The 19297-nt window shown below is 46.1% G+C and overlaps 1 protein-coding gene across 6 annotated transcripts in view; it reads left to right on the top strand.

The window, feature by feature from the left end:
• Window positions 1-18857, top strand: part of TMEM255B (transmembrane protein 255B) — a 117642-nt gene extending 98785 nt beyond the window's left edge. Inside the window, exons 7-10 of one of the 6 annotated variants that reach the window (XR_010600432.1) lie at window positions 256-415; window positions 7728-7874; window positions 16954-17020; window positions 18181-18224. Coding sequence is in view for 5 of the 6 variants with exons in the window: in XM_065591772.1 (XP_065447844.1) it covers window positions 256-415; window positions 7728-7874; window positions 14854-14909; window positions 18181-18385 (568 nt within the window). In the remaining variant the exon portion in view is untranslated. Of the gene's footprint in view, window positions 1-255; window positions 416-7727; window positions 7875-14853; window positions 14910-16953; window positions 17021-18180 lie in introns of all 6 variants that reach the window. The other 5 variants (XM_065591772.1, XM_065591773.1, XM_065591784.1 and 2 more) reach the window with 5 other exon arrangements.
• The last annotated feature ends 440 nt before the right edge of the window (window positions 18858-19297 follow it).

Raw genomic sequence — 19297 nt, 5'->3', positions numbered from 1 at the left:
TTTAATTTGACATAGTGATTAAAAAAACAGGTCATGCTGCAGAGAATCTATACCAGAGCTCCCTGGGGGTTAGCTGAGCAATGTTGGCTCCTGTGGGAATGTTTGTGTACGATTTCCTCGTTCAGACAGGGCTGGGCTACTTGCTCTTGCTTCAGCTATTTTGCCTGAGAAAAAATTAAACATTTTAGGATTTAGTTGGGCTGGTGCTCTGTAAATCACTGATGTAGTAGTGACACCATTTCTATCCCATTGCAGTTCAGAACAGTCAACCAGCTACTACGAGTTTCTTGGAGTGAACAGCTGTCAGGATGTGGTTCACTTGTACCGGCTGCTGTGGGCCTCCACAGTCCTGAACATCGTTGGATTGTTTCTTGGGATAGTCACGGCAGCCATACTTGGAGCCTTTAAAGACATGGTAAGACTTGCAAGTCCTGCAGCTTTTCATCAGTGATGATTTCTGTATGTTGCTAATTATCCTGTTACCTAATGTGTTAAAAAAATAGACAGCAGAACCATACACAGCAAGTGCTCACAAAATGTTTCCTGCATGAGCCTTGAGTTCTTGGACTGTGCTCTGGCCAGGTGTTATAGCTAAGTAGCATCAGGCCTAGTTAATACACATGTGTACGTAAGAAGCTGGCATCTGTAGCAAGTCATGTGGGTGGTTCAGTAAGTGGCCTCTTTTTTCAAAGTCTGCACTGAACCATTGGCCCCGCATGGTGCTAGAAGGTGCCAGTTTGGTGCAGGTGGTGCCAATTTAATAGATATATGAAACTGAGGTCCTAACCACTTGTGAATATTAAAGATTGTGTGATTGTCTTCCAAAGAGCAAGGATTAACTCTGGGGTATCAGCCAGGTTCTGATGTGAACTATTACATTCTGCTAACCTAAATCCCCTTTTTGGTTTCCATAAGAGATGTCATTCTTCTTCCCTGCCTCAGCCTGCCCTAACCCGCTGTGCAGTGGTGTTGTGTGAGGACAATAGCTGCTGCGCTGTGCTGAAGAGGTGGCTGTGATTAAGTGTGGATAAAATGATTCCAAAATACATGGCTGTATGTTCCTGGCTGTTCTGCAATGGGGAGCGGCTCAAACCCAGGTTACTGTGATTACACGGGGCTAGGGAAACAGCACAGATGGAAAAGACATGCTTCCTCCCTTCCCCTCAGGAGCCGCCACCACCACAGCAGTGTTTACTTTACAATATTCATAGGTCTTTGGGGTATCACTTGCCAAAAGCAAGAGGAGGGTGGAGAGACCAGGGAGCATTGCGTCCAGCAAAGCTGCCTTCATTTAGCTGCAAAAGACCATGCATAAGTTAATGTTGCTTGTCGCCACATTAATTCCTGGTGTGCATCTTCTGTGGCTCAGTAGGGGCCAGGACTGATTCAGACAATGCTGGTCAACCTGTAGCTACAGAGGCCCCTGCCTAAAGGGCAGGTTAAAACAGTGATGTGATGTTTGCCTTTGCTGCGTGATGGGGAGTGTAAGCTATTTTGTGTGGAACTGGGGATGGGGGAGGAGCTGGGGCTAGCGGCGGAGCTGGCTGGGGGTGGAGCTGGTCGGGGGGCGGAGAGGGCCTGGAGGTGGAGCAGGACTGGGGGCTAAACGAGGTTGGGGGAGGAGCTGCGTGCCCCCCCCGCCCCGAATGTTCCTCCACACCACCCTCGGGGGGCACGCTCCACAGTTTGGGGACCACTGCTTATAAAATATATTCCTCCTATTCCAGCACAACCACCCCAGTGTGCTTCTTCAGCAAAACACACACAGGAAAACAAGCTATCAGTAACTAACTCTGTGTCATGATTCAGGGCTTTTAGAAACATTTTATTATAGCAGGGCCATGTGAGTTATTTTAAAAAAAAAAACATCGTTAAGAGGCTGCACAAGGTACACCAGTACACAATTGCCCTCCTACATTCGGCAAACAACCACACTCAGCCATTTTGCATGAGCAATGTTCAAACATGCAGCAGAGTATCGTTTACTCTGAGGTGTGAGGGGGACTTGGTGACTCAAGGGGAAGTGGTCTGAAGAGTGTTCCCACAGTGCCGGTAATGAAACACAGCCATCTAGTAATGAACAGCCTGTGCCTCCTTTGCTGAAGGGAGAACAAGCTGCTTTCCAGTGTTACTCATGTTCCATAGACGCACATGGGGAAAGGGCACATGTAAAAATGAGCGGGTAGAACAGGAAGGAGAAGAATCAGGAGATTCCTGAGCAGAGGGGAGAATTACAGAGTCAATTTTAACTAATACTGACACAGCCCTTCTGCTTCATTCTTCTCCTGGTCTTCCCCTTTTTTGTCTCTACTCTTCCCTCTTACTTTGGAAATGATTGAGATGTTGCTTTTCCTGGGTCCCTGGGCCAGTAGCTTTGTTCAGGCCAGTCTCCTGCCATGGTCAAGATTTATCTGAAACATAGTGATCAACACATTGGATCCATTTTAAATGTCCTGCTGTGTGTGTCAGGTTTGACTACTACCCATTTCAGCTCTTGTCAGCTTCTGCTCCTTGGGATACATTAGCTAGGGCAAAGAGGTGAAAGGAGGAAGCCTTTTCAGTACTTCCCATTGGGTGGTGGTGTGGCTAGTGCCAGATTGTTGTGAAGTCTTTTTCTCTTCTGAAGCCCTCACTTGATCAATTTGTGAGCACCACTGCTACATCAAGAATTAAATTTCCATCTTTTTGGAGACTAGTCTTCTACCCAGCACTGGAAATCTCCGATTTGTTTCTATAACATCTGCTGTGGGTGCTCTGAAGGACAATGGCTGCATTACTAAATGCTATAAAGATACATTTAATTTTAACAACACATTTCTCCAGGCTAGCAGGGCTGCTGTGGGCAGAGGCACAATGTACACATGCAAATAAGTAATGGGAAGGCGGCTTATAAACCTTATAAGGCAGGTTAAAAGGTAATTTAATTAAATTAAGCTTTACCAAAACCAATAGGAGTTGTGAATGCTCCTCTGAGAATTAGGTGATAATAGTGAAATCCACCCCTGTGCAGAGGGCCAACACAAGGCTTATACAACACATAAATCCCACTTTTACTTAAGCTAAGGCTTAAAGGGGAATTTAGGTGTTGCACAGACCTTGGACTGGTCTTTTGCTCCAGAAATACTCTTTGGGGTGAAACTCATCCCTCTGCAAGCATTGATTTACTATCACTGTTCATGAGGGGTGCAAAGCTATTGAAATGTTCCTACAAGAAACAGAATAATTGTGACCAAGTTTCATACCCTCACACATCACAATATGCTGGAAAGGCTGAGCTTGCATTTACAGATTTGGGCACTCAGGCCAAGCAAGCATCCAAGCAGCAAAAAGCAATGGAATGAAACTACAGCAGCGGTCATGCAACATCATCTCAGTGTGGGGCAAGTTTGTTCAGCTCCCGACAAAGCTGAGGAAATCAGAGAGCTGCTTAAGTTTCCTCCGCAGCAGGAGTGGAGGGGTGGGAGTGAGCACTTTATCTGCTTACGACTAAATCTGTGTAAATCACCACAAGCATGTGTTAAACAGAGAAACCCCACAATAGTGTCAAACGTTATAAAAATCAATAATAGAACTCCTGTTATTCACTATAGCAAATAATTTTCCAGTCTCCTTTTGGGCAACCTACACTATCTGGTTTACTGATTTGCTACTTTATTTCAGTAGCTGTGTATCAATAAACAGCTGTTAGGATACCGGGGCCTCAGAAAACACAAAGTTCGGCAAGGAAAGGCATGCAAAAGGGCATGGGGTTGATATTAAAAAAAAAATTGGGGTGAGAGAATCATAATCATCTGTTTTTTCATGATGTAATCTCAGAAATACCACAGGCATTGTGAAGGTTTATATAGAAGTTGTCCTTTACAGTTCCTGAGGGCATTTCTTTAAGGATGAAATCTAAAAGAGACAGCTAGGATGTCTAGTAAAAATCATGTGTAGCTTAGGGGAGTTATAGCTACCAGTTATAGCTATGGTGGTGTGAGAATGAGCTGAAAAACAATGTGCAATTGCTTTGAAACCCATCAGATTTTCCTGCACAGAAAATATTATTTTGTCTTCCAAAAATTGGAACATAGTTGCTTCTGGTGCATGAGTTTCTGGCAGAGTGGTTTTAAAAGTTTTCACAGAGATTGTGGTGAGAAGGACCAACATATGTAGCATGTAACAAGTAAGAAGTTGGCTAACTGCAATGAATACCAATAGAATACCTGTGTTTCATGTTGCTGTTGAAAAAATGTGTCTGTCTTGGTTTATATCACCGGATCGATAAGTCTCAGCCTACATTTCATGCTTCATTCTGATTCAGGGCTGAGCCACATTCTGGCATGAGTGACTCAAGTACTTCTTCAGCTTGAAAGGCCTTACTCTCATTAGCTTGTTCTCACTATTTCTCTGGAGTAGGGGATGTCTCTTTGTTCCACACTTTCCTTTCTCCAGCCACGGAGGAAGAGAGGCCCAGCTCCACAAAGGTATTTAGGATCTGGGCCAGAAGCATTAGCAGTTCTGTCTTAATTTACACGTTTGTATTAGATGTCTATAAAACTCAGGTTAATTAGAAAAAAGCACCCCCAGACAGCTTAGCTACATGTTGAAATTCACCTAGAATAGGGCTTAGTCCACTGTTTTTTCTGTTGAAACCAATGGGAGGACGATCCTTGCGATTTCAGTAAAGTGATTTCACAGGGACATGGCTACCTCCATGCAATAAGCTCAGAGTCAGCCCCTTCCGTAGAAACACCCAGTAAAGTTATTACTGTAATTACATTTATGTATTTTTATTATTTCTATATAATTATGTATCGATCCAACATTTGATAGAAAATCATTCTTCTTATGTCCCATGTTGTGTGTTAAGCACTGACATGGTCCTTGGTGTTACACAAAATCCAAAGGAAGCCTTCAGCCCCATCATCGTGGAAATGTTTGTAGGTGCCACCTTCCCAGTTCAGCATGGATGTGAACTTGTAGACGTTTCCTCACTTAGGCCTCACAGACAGAATGGAGTTTTAGGAAGGGGCAGCATGAATGGCTAGATTGCGGCCGAGAGGAGTGGAGATGGGAAAAGGGTTGCCTTATAACCTTTTGAATGGCAGAGTGTTGCACCTGGTATTTCAACATTTTCCTAGGGAGGACTCCGGACTGCTTCCACTTACATTTTGTGAAGCTTCCCTACCCCTCATTAACTAGCTATGAACCTGGAAGACATGGATGCTGTCCCCCAGGGCTTGCAACAACAGCCCCCAATCCTTCAAGTTGCTCTGCAGGATTGGGGCCTACGTGGCCAGACAATACAAATCAGACACTAAGTGTGCTGGGTGCCGCGGGGGATTGTTTTACATCAGGGGTGGGCAAACTTTTGGCCCAAGGGCCACATCTGGGTGGGGAAATTGCATGCAGGGCCATGAATGTAGGGCTGGGGCAGGGGGTTGGGTTGTGGGAGAGAGTATGGGGTGTGGGAGTGGTTGCGGTGTGCAGGAAGGGGCTCAGGGCAAGGGGTTGGGGTGCAGAGTGCGGGAGGGGGCTCGGTGCAGGAGGGGTGCAGGGTAGGGCAGGGTGTTGGGGTGCAGGGTACAGGAGGGGTTCAGGGTCCGGGTTCCAGCCCGGCGCCACTTACCTGGAGCAGCTCCAGGGTGGCAGTGGGGCTAGGACAGGCTCTCTACCTGCCTTGGCCCTGCGCCGCTCCGGGAAGCGGCTGACACCACGTCCCTGCGGCCCCTGGGGGGGGGCGGGGGCAGAGGGCACCGCGCATTGCCTGTGGGTATCTCCCCCGAAGCTCCCTTTGGCCGTGGTTCCCCATTCCTGGCCAATGGGAGCTGCAGGGGAGGTACCCACAGGCAATGCACGGTGCCCTCTGCCCCCCCACCCCCGTCCCCCAGGGAACGCAGGGACTTGGTGCCAGCCGCTTCTGGGAGCAGCACGGGGCCCGCGACGTCACTTGGGTGGCAATCTCACAGGCCAGCTCCAAAACCCTGAGGGGCCGGATCCAGCCCATGGGCTGTAGTTTGCCCACCCATTTTACATGTACAGAAACCATTAGTAAAGCAGCAGCTGAATCCTGACCCATATGTCACCTTTGCAAGATGTGATGATTTGCCAGGTTAATCTTAAAAGAACCTCCAGAAAAACTCTGGCTACTCATTGGATCAGGCCCATGAGGGTAGGGAGACAACAAAGGGGTTCTGGAGTAAGGAGTGCTGCAACAGTGTCTTTCCTGGTGGAACAAAGGTGGTGGGAGACCAGGCCTGGAATAGCAAATGCTAGAAAGGGTATGTGCCGCTGCACGTGTCTCAAGAGCAAGAGGGGAAAAAGCCTTATAGCATCAGTTCATTTCTGCTACTACAGAGTGAGTGCAGCAGCATGCTTGCTCAGTGATGGCAAGAAGTAGGGATATTATGTGCCTGGAGGAGTGGCAATTTGGGATAGCGGTGCCTGCTGAACACAAAAGACAACAACATGTTAGCAAAATGCAACCATGGATTAGGAAAAAGGACCTAGGGGTCACAGTGGACGAGAAGCTGGATATGAGTCAACAGTGTGCTCTTGTTGCCAAGAAGGCTAACGGCATTTTGGGCTGTATAAGTAGGGGCATTGCCAGCAGATCGAGGAACGTGATCGTTCCCCTTTATTCGACATTGGTGAGGCCTCATCTGGAGTACTGTTTCCAGTTTTGGGCCCCACACTACAAGAAGGATGTGGAAAAATTGGAAAGAGTCCAGCGGAGGGCAACAAAAATGATTAGGGGTCTGGAGCACATGACTTATGAGGAGAGGCTGAGGGAACTGGGATTGTTTAGTCTCCAGAAGAGAAGAATGAGGGGGGATTTGATAGCAGCCTTCAACTACCTGAAGGGGGGTTCCAAAGAGGATGGAGCTCAGCTGTTCTCAGTGGTGGCAGATGACAGAACAAGGAGCAATGGTCTCAAGTTGCAGTGGGGGAGGTCCAGGTTGGATATTAGGAAACACTATTTCACTAGGAGGGTGGTGAAGCACTGGAATGCGTTACCTAGGGAGGTGGTGGAGTCTCCTTCCTTGGAGGTTTTTAAGGCCCGGCTTGACAAAGCCCTGGCTGGGATGATTTAGTTGGGAATTGGTCCTGCTTTGAGCAGGGGGTTGGACTAGATGACCTCCTGAGGTCCCTTCCAACCCTGATATTCTATGATTCTATGAAAATTGTGGGGTTAGGGGTGCTTTTGGGGGAAGAGGTCAAGGCTGCCCCCCACACGCTTCATGGGTTCTAGGCTTGGTGCTTCTTGGGCTGGAGTCCTGTCCACTGCATCGTCAGCAAGGCCTGAGGAAGCGCTGGACATTTCTTAAGGTGAAAAAGAAAGCAGCTGTGTCACTTCAGACCAACCCCCCCCCCCAGAACACCCTATTTCTAGAGAGTAAAGTAAAAGTATGTGTGGGGGCAGGGAGGAGGCTTTAATTTCAAAGTTCCTTGGTTTCCCAACTTACTTCTCTAGAGGATACAGTGGTATTGTGAGGGTTCATGTATTAATGTTTGAGATTCTTGGACGGTTGGTACAATCAAAGTAGAAAATAACATTTTTATTAGTATGAAGGGGAAAATGACTTTTACAGTGTGTGTATTTTTTATGCTGGGGAAATAAGAAAATAGAGAAATCAAACATTGTCAAGTGATCTGATCAGTCAGTTTGATGTAGTCAAAATAGTTTTCCTTTTTCCTAATCCATGGTTTTATTTTGCTAACATGTTGTTGTCTTTTGTGTTCAGCAGGCACCGCTATCCCAAATTGCCTTTAGTTCTGCCCCGCCTCCTCAGATCTTGTACAATCCAGCCCAGCAGATCCTGACATATGCCGGTTTTTGTCCCTCTGCCGCAGCTCTTCCTGCATATTCATCCTATCCTTTACCTCTTCAGGTAGAGTACAAAATGATATTTTTCTTGTTAATCCTCTTGAAAGCCAGATGCTTCTCTGTGGTATAACTCCTACACTGCTAAATCTTGTCTGCTGTGGGGTTTTGGGGGAGTTGGAGGTGGAGGGGAAGATGAATTTGTTGCCTAAAACACAGACTCTCCTCTATTTTTACAGAAAAGGTCAGTCCAGATACTGTTTTTAGATCTTCTCCCACAGGTTTCTTCATTGATCATTATTTGTTCCTTGGTAGTGCTTAGGAACCCCAATCAAGGATCAGAGTCTCACGGTATTAGGTGCTGTATAAACAAAGACAATCCTTGCCCTGGAAAACTAACTTTAGAGCAGACAGGACACAGTAGGTGGACAAAACAGAGGGTGGGGAAGTCTGGGAGGATGAGACTGGTTTAGCAGAAAAGCAAAACTTCCCACCTCTTGCCTACTCAGTGCCAGATGGCAGCGATTTGTAAGCATGGCAGCAGAGGTAGGTTTTAAGGAAGGATGATAAGGTGAAAGCATTACAGTTTTCCCCCATGCATAGGGAACAGCCTGGGTTAATAACAGCATCAATAGCAGCATGAAGGGCCATTGCTCTATATATGAGGTATTAACTTTGAAGCACGGTTCTCATGGTCACTAAGCCTCTATATTGACTGAAACAAACTGAATCCTAAAATGGCAATTGCCTGAGAATAATTTGAATTTTGAACAAGCATGGAGTGAGGAATTCACTTTGGCACCTGGACTAGCAAAATTAGCCAAAGAAATCTAATCTGCTCCCCCATCTTTCCGCTGCTACTCTGGCTCCCCACACACACACAAAAAATGGTCACCTTATTGTAACTGTTGTGCTTTGAGATGTGATGCAGACATGTACTCCATGTACAGGTGTGTGCACACCCCAGCCACCAGAGCTGGAGAACTTTACATAGCAGTGTCTGTAGTGGCCGGACTCGCCCCCTGCGGCCACAGCCCCTCCCCAGGCCGTATAAGGGTGGCACTACCGTGGCCCCCTCAGTTCCTTCACCCCACAATGTCAGGAGTACAGCCTCCGATGCAGAGGAGATGGAGGGCAGGTCATAGAATAGACATCTGCCTCGCATTGCGAAGAGCAACATTTATGAGTTAGGTGACCATTCTTTCTTCTTCATGTAGCTGCAGCTGGGTATTCCATGTGTGGGTGCTTTCCAAGCAGTGCGGCTCAAGAGTCTTGTCAAGGTTCCTTCCTTACAGATGTGGGGACCCGCATGAACGCCCTCTAAGCTTATTTACCAGCTTAGGTTATCAGTAAGCTGCCACCACCAAGTGTGTTCCAAATCTTAGGCAAGAGCCACTTGGAACTCTGCCTTTCCCCAAATATTTCCCAAGTCTCTAACCCCCCTCTTTTCTGGGCAGATTTGAGACTAATTCCCCCCCCCAAGTCCTTACACCCCTTTTCCTGGGTGAAAGGAAAGGCTTGAGAGTATACCCTCACCAATTAGTCCTGGTGAACACAGATCCAAAATCCTTAGATCTTAAAACAATGCAAAAATCAATCAGGTTCTTAAAAGAATTTTAATTAAAGAAAAGGTAAAAATCATCTCTGTAAAATCAGGATGGAAAATAACTTTACAGGGTAATCAGATTCAAAGAGCCCAGAGGAACCCCCTCTAGCCTTAGGTTCAACGTTACAGCAAACAGAGGTAAACCCTTTAGCAAAAGGAACATTTACAAGTTGAGAAAACAAAGATAAAACTAACACGCCTTGCCTGGCTGTTACTTACAAGTTTGAAATATGAGAGACTTGTTCAGAAAAATTTGGAGAGCATGGATTGATGTCCGGTCCCTCTTAGTCCCAAGAGTGAACAACCCCCAAAACAAAGAGCACAAACAAAAACCTTCCCCCCCACCAAGATTTGAAAGTATCTTGTCCCCTTATTGGTCCTGTGGATCAGGTGTCAGCCAGGTTACCTGAGCTTCTTAACCCTTTACAGGTAAAAGGATTTTGGTGTCTCTGGCCAGGAGGGGTTTTTAAAGTATTGTACACAGGAGGGTTGTTACCCTTGCCTTTATAGTTATGACAAGTCTATATAAAGGAGGACGGCAGGACTGCCTTCCTGAAGTTTGCATCTGATCTGAACGCAGGCATAATGGCAGAGTGGTTTGCAAAACTATGCACAGAGGACCAAATGGCTGCCCTGCAAGTGTCCAGTGTAGGAATGTCATTTAGAAATTCTGTTGACGTCGCCAGAGTGCTCATGGAATGAGCTCATAGCTCTCAACTACTTCATATCCTGTCATGCTACAGGAACTTATCCACCTGGAGATGGTCTGTGACGAGTCTGCTTGTCCCTTCAGTTGTTCACATCTGAAACAAACAGACGAGGTGAGGAACGGAAAGGTTTAGTTCTATCCAGATAAAAAGGTAGACATCACCTGACATTCAGTGTGTGAAGACGTTGCTTCTCTGGGGTTCAGTGCAGCTTAGGGAAGAACACTGGTAGATATATAACTTGGTTCATGTAAAACTGGGAAACCACCTGAGATAAAAACTTAGGGTCTGGCCGCAAGGTTACTTTGTTTCTGGAAAATGACCCATAAGGAGGTTCTGCCATCAAAGCCTGCAACTCACAGACACTTTGCAGATGTTATCACCACAAGGAAAGCAGATTTCTGACACAGAAGAGGGAAGGAAGAAGTTTCCATAGGCTCAAACGGAGGTCCCGTAAGAGACACTAAGACAGTATTAAGTCCCACAAAGGAAATTGCTCTTTAACTGGTGGGTGGAGATGAGTGACTCCTTTCAAGCACCTCACTGCATGGGTTTTGAAAACACAGACTTCCATTGATGGGCAGATGAAATGCTGGAATTGCAGCCAGGTGGACTCCCAATTAACTAAGTGCAAGACCAGAAGGCTGAAGGTGTAACAAGTACTCCAAAACGTCCTGGATACAAGGCAGCATCAGTTGAACTCCCCTAATGACCATACCGAGAATTGCTTCCATTTGGCCAAACAGGAGATTGAGGATAGGTCTCATCCCTCTCTTGGTCTTTGGGACCAGGAAATAGCAGGAGTAGAACCCATGCCCCTGATGTTACAGGGGGACCTCCTGTATTGCCCCCAAAGTCAGTAAAAACTGAACCTGCTCAAGTAGCAGTGTCTCATGAGGGGGTCCCTGAAAAGGGATGTGGTAGTGGGTGGGGAGGAGGGATGGAGAGGAACTGTATGGCATAACCCAGGGGTTCTCAAACAGGGTCGTGACCCCTGTGGGGGTCACGAGGTCAGCCTCCACCCCAAACCCCGCTTCTCCTCCAACATTTATAATAGAGTTAAATATCTGTTTTTAATGTATAAGGGGCGGGGATGTCGCACTCAGAGGCTTGCTGTGTGAAAGGGGTTGCCAATGCAAAAGTTTGAGAACCACTGGCATAACCTGACCTGAAGACCCAAACACTGTAAAAGCAGGCCAACCTGTCCCCGAACAGGGGAGATGGAGGAGAGATTACCACTGGACTGCTGTCGTGGACACACAAATCAAAATGGGTGCTTGCTAGGCACCAGGAGTGAGAGGTCCAGCTGGTTAAACCCTGAACCACAGGACCTTCTCTTCTGGGATCTTTATGGTATAGTCCTGCTGCTGCACAGGAAGGGACGATTGTCCAAAAAAATGCTGAGAGCTGAATTGCTGTTGCGGCCGCTGACCGTTATGGTGGCGTCTCTTAACAGCCAGAATATACACTCCCAAAGCCCGCAAAGTATCTCGGGATGCCTCAATGGTCTCCGCATATGGGGCGCAGTGCCATAATTCTGCAGCTGTAAGGCCCTCCTCATGGTGACAGCTGATGCCATAATTCTGGCTGCTGTAATAATGTCTTGGCTACCATGCTCCCTTCCTCAACAACTGCCAAAAAAGCTTTTCCCTGGAGGGAGCGAGTTGTCTGCGAGCTTAGACATGGCTGCCCAATTGACAGTCATATTTAGAAACCAAAGCCTGCCGGATCCTGATGTTCATTTGATTTATACCTGCCCTGCTGAGCACTGTCATTTGTTGCAATCACCAGCAGGGAGGTAAGGGCCAGGTGGGAGTACAAACCCTCACACCCTTGCGTTGGAATGAAGTACTTTTTCTCTGATCTCTTCGCCATAGGGGACAATGAAGCTGGGGTATTCCAGAAGGCCTTTGCAGGCTCCTTGAGAGCCTCATTTAGCAGGAAGGCTACTCTCCCTTGAGCTGATGATTGGAGAATATCCAGCAGCTTGTGTGTGCTCTCTGGCAGGAATTCTGCCTGGATACCTGAGGTGTATGACTGCTATCTTGGGAGGCCCTCGTATGCCTTAAACTAAGTCCTCGTACACTGAGGGAGAGGAAGATTCCAGCACAATAGATTCATCCGGGGAGGCGGTTTGCTGCACCAATGATGGATTCTATTCTTGCACCACAGGATCTGGTTGGAAGAGCTCCATAGGTCCCAGGGGATAGGGGAATGGACTCAGTGGTCAATTGCAGCTGAGACGGTATGGGAGCAGGAGTCACTGTCGGGAACAGTGATCGCGCTCTAGAGTGTGACCTCAGGACCGAGGCACATCTCAGAGATTCCAAGGAAGCCACTGGGCATACGCATAAGGCATTGGGACAAGAACCACTGTCCTGACTGTGGAGTAGATGCCGATCTCAGTGCGAATAATGATCTGAGGGTGATCTCTGATGCCTATCCAAGGACAACCCTGACCTTGACCTTGAGGAATTCCGGAGGTTCTGTGGTGACAATATGGGAGCCAGCCCCGATGGAACAAAGAACGACTCAGACTCATTTGAAGCCTAATCAGGAGGTAGCATCAGTGCTGAAGAGGAGTGGGGAATCAGCACCAGTGGCATCGAATGGGACATGCTCCCACTTGGTACTGGGAGAGGCACTGGCACTGCACTCAATGATGGGATCTGCCACTAAGACAATGATGGTGCTGAAGGATGCACCAACTTCAAGGAGGCTTTCCGTGCCAATACCAACCTCGAATCCACAGTCTGTGGCACAGGTGGTAGGAACTGCAGTGCCAGCGTACCCGGCATCTCTGACACATATCCAGAGGGTGCCAGGGGCACAATGGAGGACTAGTTGGTAGATGCCATAGCACCGGAGAACTCATGAAGTAGTAGAGGTCCAGGATTGAGAGGCAAAGCAGGTCTGATGCCGGCTCATATGCCATCAATGTGAAGACCATTAGCACTGGTGCCAACATCATCAGTACCAGATTCAATGGATGTCCCGTGGCTGGAACTGGAGTCAACAGTACAGGCCCTTGCTGCTCACCACATGGTACTGAGGAGCGGGTGGATGGACCTGCTCCATCCCACCTGCCAGAGGGAGTGCAGTGCTGGTCAGCACTCCTAGAAGAGGAGGAGGAATCTCGCTGAACCCTGGAATGGTCCCGGCTCATTTTATGGGACCTCTTCCTGGCCACACCAGAGGAGAGTGAATGACCCCTTTTCCTCTTGAGGGAGACACCAAGTGCAGAGTGGCATCATTTGCCAGATCTGAAGGTGACCAACTATCAGATGAGGGCCTCAGAGCCAAAGTGGGCCTCATGTCCTGCTCCAGAAAGATGCTGCTTCAACTGCAAATCCTCTTTGTGACTGACTTGCAGAGTGAGCCACTTTCTTTAATGTGTCCTTCAACAAGCATCTGCTGTGGGGGTTGCTCTTGGGGATGGCCCCCCTCTATGATGGAAAATGCTTGAACCCTGGTGAGGGCATCACACAAGGCTGCCAAATATTCTCCTAACACTTAAACTAAGCCTAAGGTACTAGTCAGAAAACGGTGAGTGAAAATGGGAGGTGAAGATTCCATAAAGCTCGGCCTCTAGCCACGATCAGTGAGAAGGAACTGAAGGGATTGGGCCGGCGTTGCCCGTACACAGCCGGGGAGGGGCTACGGCCACAGGGCATAAGCACCACCCCTGCGGGTACTGCTAGGCAAAGTTCTTTCTCTCTGGTGCACACACAGGGCATTCACAGCTGCATCTACTCAAAGAGCTAATGTTTATTCCTTTGCTGCTGCCCTGAAATCCCCGGCATTCCCTGCTCCATCTGCAACTACTGGCTCCCTCACCTTTCTGCTCTTCCATGACATTGGCCTGTGATGACAGCAGCGTTTAAAAAAAAAATGCCCTTGAGTTTCCTGTCTCTGCTGATCTAGGTGCTGCAGCTCACCGCCCTTTCTTTAATTGATTGACAAACTGCTGCCTGGGGCAACAGCAGAGCGGTACACTGTAAAGTCAGCAAAGTCCTGATGGAAAGGAAGGACTTGTAGGTAAAGCTCAGGACTGGACTTGGGGGCCCTGAAGTCAGTTCCTAGCTCTGCCACAGACCTCCTGTGTGACCTTAGATATGTCACTTAATCTCTGTACCTTGGTTCCTCATCTGTAGAATGGAAATAATTAATAAGTCTGTGCCTCGCAGGAGTGTAGTGCAGATAAAAATTCATTAATGTTTAAGTGCTCCGATACTACCATCATGAAGGCCAGGAAAGTAAAATAATAAGCACCACAGAAAAGCCTGCATGCAAATAAAACCTGCATGCCTGAAAATGATATCCTCCAATCTTAGAACTTTAGATTCTGAAAACTGAATGTGGTCATTTAATTCACCACAATTACTCGCTCCTGTGTGTGTGTTATAGACCTTAATGTGCTAGAGAGAGGCTAGTAAGCAGGGATCATTTTCAACTGGCAATGGAGCTGTGACTTTCTAAAGATTATCATTAAGTTCCAATCAGTATGACCTGAGCGTAGAGAAATTGGCATGAAGAACAACCAAAAGATATGACAAAGAAAATAACTAAACCGAAGACATGAACATTAAGTATTTCGTGTTCTGGCATATAAAAAAACCCTCACCTTTCAAAAATAAATCTGTCACTATTTTATCCAAAAGTCTTATTCCCTATATTGTTAAATATTTTTGGAAGTGTGTTCATTTGCTTTTTCTTCTGTTCATGACAATCAGAGGCAGGAAGCACCTGCACGCCAGGAGAGATCAGATGCAAGCTTTAGTCTCCACAGGTGAAAGCTATTAATCCTTCCGGAAAAAAACAACCTTGCTCCATGTATGAGACACTCACATTGCTGTGTGGAGGGAATGAGTTACAGCACTAGTATAAAGGCTTACATATGTAAGCAAACTCATGATTGGTGAAGATGTTCAGTGCACACTGTCTAATAATTGTTTCCATTTTTGGACATTTTGTAAATAATCTGTGCTGAAATGGCCAATTTCTTATACATTACCCACCTCCACTACTGAGTAAATCTTTGGTCCTAACCCAAAGCTTAGCTCACATTTACAGCAAGCAGAAATGACAGTTACCATCTGCTGGGCCGCTTTCACACTAAAGACCTAATCACACCGAGGGTGCTGTGTTAGTTATTTAGTTTTCAAAAGTGCCTAAATCCCATTTTCAAAAGTGACATAGGGCGAGATGTACAAGTTGCAATGCTGAGCATTGTAGTGTCTAACTCCTAGGTACCCAGACACAGTGGAACCCCCCCACCTCCACCTGAGGCGCCCAGGCTCCCATGCGCTGAAAGGGGAGTTTTCTGCCTCAGAATGGGATCCTGAGTCGGAAGCTGGCTATGAGCTAAGAGAAAAGGGCTCACCCTGCAGCAGGGAGTCTAGTAGCCCAGAGAGCCCCAGAGCCAGCTGGAATTCACAAGGGTTCCAGGCTCCTTGCTGCAGGGCCAGGTCTCCCAGCTCACTTGCAGATACCCTGAAAGCACCCAGGCTTTCCAGCGGTACCTGCTGCAGCATTTGGAGCCAAGCAGTGATGCTGCAGCCCAGGGGTTAGGGCTCTAATGTAGGCAACACATGAGCAGGGATCTGAAGTTGGGTCTCTCTCGTCCCAGCTGAGTGCCCTAACCACTAGGTCAGGACACACACACACCTGTCTTTTGTGTGGGGCCTGACTCTGTGGGTGTGCTCAGAGTTAGAGGCCTAAAGAGACAGTTTCCACAAGTAGGCATATACAAAGCCACTTAAGTGCTGGGTGGCCTGCTTTGTAGACTTAGCCCATGGGTGCCTAAGTAAGTCCCACTGAGTCTCTCTGAGATCTAGCCTCATAAGGGATCCTCAAAGGTATTTAGACCTCTAGAAATCAGTTAGGTGCCTAAATACCTTTGAGGATCTGGCCCTAAATTCCTAACTCTGGAAAATGGGACTTAGGCACTTTTAATAATTTAACCCCATGGCAGTCTCTGCTTCATGAGGTAACAGCTAAAAATTCCGGGACTAGACTCAGGTCCACATTGTGCTAATCTCAACTGGTCAACATACTGAGGGGCTGTGGAATAGCTAGTAGAGAATCATATTGTTAGAATATTATTTTTGAAAACAAACTGCTTTACACAGATATAATAAGCCAGAGTTTTTTATTTACCATCTTAGAGCTAATTCTAAAATTGGCATATAGCACAGTTTACTCTAATGCTACAGTGTAGTCACTCTCATTGGCAACATCTCTGATCGCCTGACTGGATAATTGAACAAATAATTGTGATTGCAGTAGTGGTGGTTGGTCTAGATGATACTCACAAAGGAGAAACTAGACAACAGAGGAGACTCTAGGCCTAGTGTGAAAATATCAGAATGTTTTAACTTCTCATTTACAATATGGTTAGTAGGTGTTGTGAGGGTATGTGCTGTAACCATGCATTTGTATCCTTAGAAATAAGATAACATTTTTATGACAAAATCCCCTCTCTCAGGCCTTCTTAAAGCTGTTTAAATCAACCCCATCTGTAAATAGAGGAGGAAATTATCTTCTCAGAGGCTTCTTGACTCCAAAGCTTTAATGTCTCTGCTTGCACAGAATTCTCCTTGAGGTCCATGCATGTAGAGAGTAGAATGCCAGATCTGAGATCCACTGTGCTGTTCAAAGGAGAAATGTACCTAGGTGCAATAGTTACCAGTACTAGAATACCACTATTCTAGAAAATTATGGATAATTTTTTAAATGTTAAATACCTGGGACAGTGGCATTTACTTGTCAGATTTTGCATTTCCCTTACCTTGAAAATAGCTTTTTTTTTTTTTTTAATTGAAAAATTTCAGGGTCTTTGAATCTGAGCACTTCAAAGCGGGGCACTCACCACTTCAGCTGACACCCTTGGAATGGCAGGTGATTAACATCTGAGGGTCAAGGATGAAATCCTGGCCCCACTGAAGTCAATGGCAAAACTTATTTAAAATAGTGTCAATGTGCCCTTTTGTTTTTAACAAAGTGGGTGAAGCATTAATGGTTGAAGATGAGCTGCTTTGTAAGCACGTAGAGCTCCTCACTCCAGTCCAAATCCAAAAGGAGCCAGAGTATTACAGTCCAGTCAGTCACATACATTATATATCCAAATCTATCTATCTCATACATACATACATCCCTCCACACACACTTACCCAGAGGGCCATAAAGTGGATCAGAGAATAGGCATCCTATACTGAAATAAGATAACTTAAATTGTTATGACTTCTACCCCTCATTTAAAATAGACAGCCAAACAGCTTCACCTTACAGCTAAGACACAAGGGGCATGCGAGCCTGCCCCGTAATTTGGACTGAGTGGGCAGAGGACTCCACAGTGGGGAGGTGGATATATGAGAGTGAAGAAGCACAAGAGAGACAAGCAGACACAGCTGGGAGCACAATCCTGGAAAAAGCCTAGAGAGAGAGAGCTTTTTTTGGGGGTAGGGAGGTTGCTAGCTAAAAGAGGTTTTTGGTTAGAGAGCAAGGATGCTGCCCTGGTGTTTGGTTGCTCCTCTGTTCAGGGAAATAGAATTTTGTATGTGGTTTGTAGACAAACAAGATTGCATCAAAGATACCAGACTCCACCAACAGTTTGTACAGAGCCCTGACCAGCTTATGAGATCAAAAGAGGTAACTTATTATATATAATGCCTACAGCCCTAGGATAGTTTCCAGGTAGCAATATGAATTTTAAATAAACAACTGCATACCCCTTAAAGCCCACTCTGCTATACTGACTTACCTGGGGGACTAGAGCATCCTCTTTTGCAAAAAAAAAAAAGTGTATTTTATTCAGTTGCCTAGATGAAGGGTGAATTGTATGCATAAAACTCATATTAAGACTAACGTAAGTGATAAGTGTAAACTGTCTCACCTCGATATGCACTGCATGTCACAGTCTTAACGTGTGCGTTACCACCACCACAGGGATGTGCACATTAAAGATATCTGAGAGGTTTAATGGTACATTTTAATACAGTATAGCTGCAAACATGTCTGTAATCCCTTACTGAAGATGGCATTTTTTTCTTTAATTACAGCCTGCAAGCCATTTTCCAGCATCATCATCTACTGATATTTCTTTATCTGATGATACTCAGCCTCCATCTCAGTCAAGCTCGAACTATGGTCTCCCACCCAATGCCCCGCCACTATACACACCAACTTACTTCCTGCCAGAAGAAAAGCCTCCACCGTATGCACCCTAGAACACAGAATTACATTTTAACTGATTTTTTTTTTTAAGACATCTTTGGAAACTCTGAGCTGCACAGGCAGCAGACTATTAAGGAAACTGTTTTGTGTTCTATGATTGTTCTACTTTTAACCCCAACTCACTGTGAACTAACCAGAATACTGGAAACCTAAGGCAGGCGTGTCACCAGAGGAAGGTATCAGTCACCACACAGTTTGCATGTAGTCAATTGGGACATTGCTGTCTGGCTAACATGAGCATGATTTTCTCTCTTAGCATAATACATAGTGACCTTTTTTTCACTAGAAGAAACAAAGAAAAACACTTAGAATACTTGGTTCCATTTTCATAAACCAGTATAGAGTGATACTTCTGAATTAGAACTCTTATAGTCTGGTGGATACAAGTGGGGAGTCTGGATTGAAGGAAACCAGATTTTTTCCCCCCTTATACTATTCAGTTAAGAGCCCCTTTTTGGTAAAAATGTTGTTCCAATAAATACTGTGTGACAATTATTTAACAATAAAATATGCTGTATTTGTTTGGTCTACACTGGAGGGGGGTCGATGTAAGATATGCAACTTCAGCTACAGGAATAGCGTAGCTGAAGTCGACGTATCATATTTCGACTTACCTCACGGGATCGACGGTCGCGGCTTCCCTGTCGACTCTGCTACCACCACTGGCCCTGGTGGAGTTCCAGAGTCGATGGGAGTGCGTTCGGGGATCGATATATCGCATCTAGATGAGATGCGATATATCGATCCCTGATAGATCGATCGCTACCCGCTGATCCGGCAGGTAGTCTGGACGTACCCATAATACTGTACCTAAGTCGGTGTACACATCACAAGAAAGGGGAAGCAAAATTCAGAGGTCAAGATCCCAATTAGTATTGTCCTATTCCGAAAAGTAAGGTACAAATATAAAATTTTATTTGAACAGGGCTGTTTTAATTCTGT

Source organism: Chrysemys picta, chromosome 1, assembly GCF_011386835.1.
Source record: "Chrysemys picta bellii isolate R12L10 chromosome 1, ASM1138683v2, whole genome shotgun sequence".
Taxonomy (NCBI): domain Eukaryota; kingdom Metazoa; phylum Chordata; order Testudines; family Emydidae; genus Chrysemys; species Chrysemys picta.
This window is presented reverse-complemented; position numbering and strand designations above follow the sequence as displayed.